Source organism: Augochlora pura, chromosome 5, assembly GCF_028453695.1.
Source record: "Augochlora pura isolate Apur16 chromosome 5, APUR_v2.2.1, whole genome shotgun sequence".
Classification (NCBI taxonomy): domain Eukaryota; kingdom Metazoa; phylum Arthropoda; class Insecta; order Hymenoptera; family Halictidae; genus Augochlora; species Augochlora pura.
Genome location: NC_135776.1, coordinates 6,975,373 through 6,981,403, shown reverse-complemented (window position 1 = coordinate 6,981,403; position 6,031 = coordinate 6,975,373). Strand labels below are relative to the sequence as shown.

Here is a 6,031-nt window from a genome sequence, read left to right as displayed (position 1 = left end):
CTCCGTAAAGGGTTTAACCATTAGCAACGTGTACCCGCACCAATTTTCGTATTTATGTTTGCTCAATAATTCTCTTGGTCTGTGAAGTACCGTACGGGGATAGTTCCATGCGAAGATTATCAAGGATCGTCTTTGTTGGCTTCATTCATCATTGCCGTTATATTTAAATAAATGAAATAGCAAACAGTGTGCTATCCAGCTTCGTTATCTTCGCTTCGTACGCGGAATTTTAACTCGTCGATTAATCGTAGAAACAATGATTCCTTAAATTACGATTTTCGCGAACGACTCGATTAACGAGACAAATTAAATTAGGCGGAATTTGATGCATCATTATGTCTCGCTGAGTTATTCCATTCACTGTAATTGCACCTGTTACATCCTCTATTACCTCTTTCACCTTTAAGCACCTCGTTGCAGGAGATGCCCTGCAATTAATCCCTCGCCTTGTATTATCAAATTAACCTCGCGGGGAAAGTTGTATTTAATACGTCTGATAATTACGAGACGCGCGTTAATTGAAAGGAAATATTATCTTATGCTTAGTAACATTTTATGTTGCTAACGGAATATTGTTAGAAACGTTGTGATGCTACGAGTTGCGTTTGAGGATTGCAATTACGTTAATTGGAGGTGATTACGTTCAATAATTCTTGTACAAATTATTTCTGTATGTAAATAATTTTATATATTGTTGAGGCCAAAGAAGGTTAAGAAAATTATGTAAAAAAATAAAAGATAGTTCAAAGGAACGATTCTCATAATTTATCTTTCACAAATTATACTAGTAGAATTGCTATAACTTGGACAAGAATAATTATTTTTGCATTGAAAGATGTGTTGTATATTCTTGAAAAATCGCACAACAAGTATAATACCTCAATTAATTATATTTAGAAAATACAATGATGCAATTTCTTTAATAAACCACTCGGATATAAAACGGTACTTTCAACTAGGATAATTGTTAGGTATTTAAGAAGAGTTCTATCTTTTAGACAAGAAACTAAGCCTTTTTATAGTCTGCTTAAAACGCGTAAAAGTGCACGTGTTCAAAAACGATAGAACTTTCCCTTCTATCTAATAAAATCGCGTCAAAGAAATCCTATATATAATACATATAATATACCATGTAAAGACGTGCAAGACTATCAAAAATAGTTTAGCATCAGCGAACGAATTTTATTTGAAAAAGTCCGGGACGAGAGTAAACGAAGCAACCCTAAACGAGGTCGGTGGAACGCGTTATAAATAATGCGTCGGTGTATTTCATGGGATTGAAAGAACTCGCCGGCTGAATGCCGTAAATTTCTCGCCGGCGAATGATCCATTGGCTGGCAAAGAGTCCGTGAAAAAGTCCAGGTTCTAGGGAACCGCCGGCACGCGGATTATTTTTCCCCGCGGAGTTCAGCCCCGGCTAAGTAAAAGTAAGAAACAGTTCTCGCGGCGGCGGGAAACGCGGTTCGAGGGCGAAATGATTTTAGAAACTGTGTTCGCGGCGGAAAACACGTTTTAAGGAAGAACCGCGTGCCGCCGCGACAGGTGGAGAAATTTCTTTTCGGAGCACCGGGAAATAATGCATGTACACCGAAATAAGAAAAGCAACGGGGTTCCCGGGGTGCACGCCGCTATAATGCATGCGACCTCAAAAATACGATTTTAACGGCGGACCAACGATGTTATGTACACTTATTTGTTTTTCGCGGGACGAGCCGGTAACGTATAACGATTCCCCTCCACCCTCTGTCGCGCGCTCTCGCAAAACGTCGCGAACGTTTCCATTATTTCGAGCACCATTATTTCGAGCATTACCATCTCGAGTGTCGTTCCGAGGATCAGCCCCCGCTCGAGTCGACTGTCGAAACGATAACAATAATAATTCCGCAATTTCCGAACGATTTGTTTGCTGCTACGAGAATTGAAATATTCAGCGTGCCCCGCTATCGCCGCTCGAAAATGCGGATGACAAATACATTGTTCGCGGCGGCTGGGACAAAAGATGGTGCATACGGTGGAATTAGAACCGAGGTTCTTCGATGTCGGTAGACTCGTGTGCTTGTGGTAAAATATCGAATTATTTTTTATTTATGCGACATCGAAGGAATACATTTTTATCTCATTCTTGCTTTACAGAATTTTATTTCGTGTTTATTTTATTCTCATCTTGTAGATAGGACATTAATTATTGAAAAGACAAGACGAGAATTTAAGAACACTGCTACATCGTTTTTAATTTATTTACAGTATTCAAGAAAGGAATGCATTTCTATTTTCTTATTTTATACAATTTTACTTCGCGTTTATTAATTCAATTCTTCTTTTATGCAATCTTATTTTACATATATTTTATTTTTACTTCGTATCCTTACATTTTTAATTTTTAAATTTGTTAAATTTTGATTATGATACAATATTTTTAATTTTAATTTTAATATTGCCGAATTATTGAAGATTTTATTTTTACTTCGTATCCTTACGCATTATTTTTAATTTTTTAAAATTTTGATTATGATTATGATTATTTTTAATTTTTGCCGAATCATCGAAGAAGCGAATACACTTTTAATTCTTGTTTTATAAAATTTTATCTCATAGCGACAGTAAAGTTGCTGTCAATTAAATAAAACAATGACGAACGAGATATGACAAGTGATTGAAGTGGTCGCTTTTAAACAAATTGCGCGCGTGAAATTAGCGCAGAGACCTTCGTCGATATTTCGATGTTATATTTAACAAATTGATAAAATATTGTCGCGCGATGCTGTCGATAAAGAAACGCGACGCGGTGAAAGCAGATAATACAGCTGGTGGAAATGTCGGTAGGACAAATATGCGTTTTATGATTATACCGTATAGTAGTCATAAAACAAATGAAGGCGACGATACCATTTTTCCGATAGGCGAATATATACGTATATTGGTGTTCGCGGTCTTCAAGTATTATGTTTCCACTACGCAAACACGTGGGTTCGTTGTACACATAACATTGTAACGCCAATGGGGTGACCGGAGCTGAATTGCCTTGTGTTTGCGTGAACAGCTTGTAAATATTAGATATCGGGCAAATGTTCCCATGATTAAGTAAACGATCATTTGAAAGCGAGCTTTCACGATCGACGCGCACTTCAATTAGTGGGAGAACATTTTCAAACGATTTAACGAACAATTATTAACTCGAAATATTATTACGTCGATTCATTTCATTTTGCTAGATCTAAAGTGCATTTTTCTAATACATTTTTGCTTCTTAATTTGTTACAATTGTAATGCAATTGTTCAGACTGCGTTTATACTATTAGTTTATTAAATTATATTATTATATTAAAATCAGTGACATTAAATAGACATTAGTTATATCTGTTTGATGCCATCGACATTTCAAACAAATTATTATTTAATATATAGCCAAGATTTACAAAACGTTAGAAGTTAAATAAAAACTAATAAATTAACAATCATTTCCTGACACCTAAAAATTTCTTTAATACCTTTATTATATCAAATTTCAACTGCTCAATTTTCCAATAAACAAATAAAATCTGCGATCTTATTATTTTCTTTATAATAATTTAACAATAATTTCGTTTGCAATTGCACAACGAAATATGTAAACGACAGCAGAGCGATTAATTGAATGAAAACAATATTTCACGGAAAGAGTACGGGCAGTTAAATAATTAAATGGCGCGATGAGTTGCTTGAATTCGGAGGTTAGATTGGCCGGACCCGGTTCCAATTAATTTTCTCGCGCGCTCAAAGTCAGCCAAAAACGCTTTCCCCTTTAAACGCTGCCACGGCCCAACACGGTTTTTACTTCGGACAGCTTAAATTATGAGTTTCTTCGCACGCGAACATATGTACGCGAGAGTGCGGAAACAGTTTCTGAGCGAGAAGATTAATAGCCCTCGTTGACGGGGGGAACGTGGCTTAATTATTTACCCCCGCAATTAATTAAGGAGCTTATAGTAGCTTTACGAATTGCGTTAAGATTGTTCTATTAATTATATCCGAATGGCGTTGTTGTCGCACGCTGGCTATCAACCGACTTAAACGATTCAAATAGAAGTAGAAACTGACTGTTCCAAAATATGTAAATTAACAATATAATAATCATGTTTATATAAAATTCGTCGAATTGAATCTGTTAGTGGAAATAATTGTCGAATATAACTACTTTGCACAAATCAGTGGAAATAATTTTTTATAAATTAGTTCGTACAGGTTAGTGGAAATAATTGTTATAAATAAATTCGTCGAGTTCTTGTCATTATAGAATTAGAAATATGCCATTTGTGGACGAGTTTTATTTTCGAAAATTGAGAGACATCAATGAGTGGTCCATTGTTACTTGTCTGATATTTTATAATCATTTACGATGCGCCAATGGTGAAAACAATTATGTAACATTAGTATAGTGAAGGTGATACTCACTTGAGGGCACCGATAATTTCCATGGCTGAGTTAAAGTTGCCAATGTTCCAACAGGTTTGTGCTACCCGAACCAAACAGGATAGCACCGCCTGCTTCTCGTCTAACGTTGTGCTGTTTAGTATCATTTGCGAGGCCCATGAGCTTACCTAAAACACAACGCACGATACTATTACAATACTATAATATAATAACAACAACGAAAGTGAGAAAATAGCAGTATAGAAAACGAAAAAAAAAAGCAAAATTTCTCAAATAATTCGAGAATATTTGCGCTTCTATGATAAAGTTTAATTAAGTGTACCGCTGAGTTAACAAACAATTTATAATTGTTTATTTATTAAGGATCTCTTTAAATCTTTGCAATATATGTTATTTTTCCTCCTCATTCTTTCATAATATTTTATTACATTATATCAAAGGCTTAAACCCACGTTCAGCAGAATTATTGACAACTTTTAATTATTGAACGATGTTTAACCCATATTTATCTTTCTTATCGTCTTTCCACGTGTCAGGATCTTTTCTTAAAAATTGAAGTAGTATACCAAACCTTCAAATTTATCACGACGATAGATTTTATATCGATTAAAAATTAATTACAAAAATTAAAAGAAATTCAAATTCGACGCAACACGTCTTCTTTACACATTAAATTTCAATTTTAAATTTTCCACAGATTATCCTTTTTATATAATTATATAATTTTGGATTGTGATTCGATAGAAATCTTGCAAAAATATTTTCATCAAGTATAATTGATAAGCATCTTACTGTGAGCTTTAACAGATAATTATCCAGAAATAATAAGACAGCGAAGAACAATAAAATAGCGTACCTCATTAAAACGATCGATGAGCGATTGAACGGACTCGTTCTCGGTCTGGGTCGAGTTGTTGGTGGTGCTTGGCGCGTTGTAGCTCTGCGATTTCAGCTCCTGCACCACGTGCCGTAGGTATTCTTGCGGCGGTACCTGGTAGAACAGCTGGTACTCGGTCTCCGTCAACCTGAGCGCCACCTCCTCGGGGAAGCTCAGCAGCTTGTGCAGATCCTCCAGCTCCTCAGAGCTCCGAGGCGGCTGCGGCTGCGGCCGCTTCTCCAGCTCTAATTAAACAGCACCGTGAGAGAAACAAAAAAAACAACAACTAACCAACTACGGGCCACCCGGCGAGCTTCTGCGATCCGGCAAAATTCATTTCTGTGCGTCAACATCCTGTCCCCCCGTTACCCAGAAAAAAGGAACCGCGAGCGACGAGGCGAAGGACATTATTGTCACGGCTCCTCGAATCGTTCCGCTTCCAACCCCTCCTCTGGGACCGGTCACTTTATTGTTTCACAGGTAAACGGGAATTGTTTGCGTTTTAGTTCGTTTTCCTCGCGATTTATCTTCGTTGAGCACCGAAATGCATTTGTACTCTTTTTCGTGTTGCGTTTGTTTATACATACGAAGTTGAGAATTCTACGAATTCGGATAATTGGTAAATAAATAATTTGAGGCTTCAGTGACAAAATAGTACTTTTCGTTGGTGATAAATTCTAGTTTAAAAGGGTGAAATCGACCCTTACATATTTTGCAATATTTAAATAGCTTTGCAATGCTGAG

At 36.3% G+C, this 6,031-nt stretch overlaps 1 protein-coding gene across 1 annotated transcript in view; it reads right to left on the bottom strand.

Moving 5' to 3' along the window:
- Positions 1-5,315, bottom strand: part of LOC144470262 (1-phosphatidylinositol 4,5-bisphosphate phosphodiesterase epsilon-1) — a 63,791-nt gene extending 58,476 nt beyond the window's left edge. Inside the window, exons 1-2 of the mRNA XM_078181210.1 lie at positions 5,267-5,315; positions 4,432-4,577 (exon numbers count right to left, since the gene is read on the bottom strand). Of these exons, the coding sequence (XP_078037336.1) occupies positions 4,432-4,556 (125 nt within the window). The 5' untranslated portion in view covers positions 4,557-4,577; positions 5,267-5,315. The remainder of the gene's footprint in view (positions 1-4,431; positions 4,578-5,266) is intronic.
- Between the last annotated feature and the right edge of the window lie 716 nt (positions 5,316-6,031).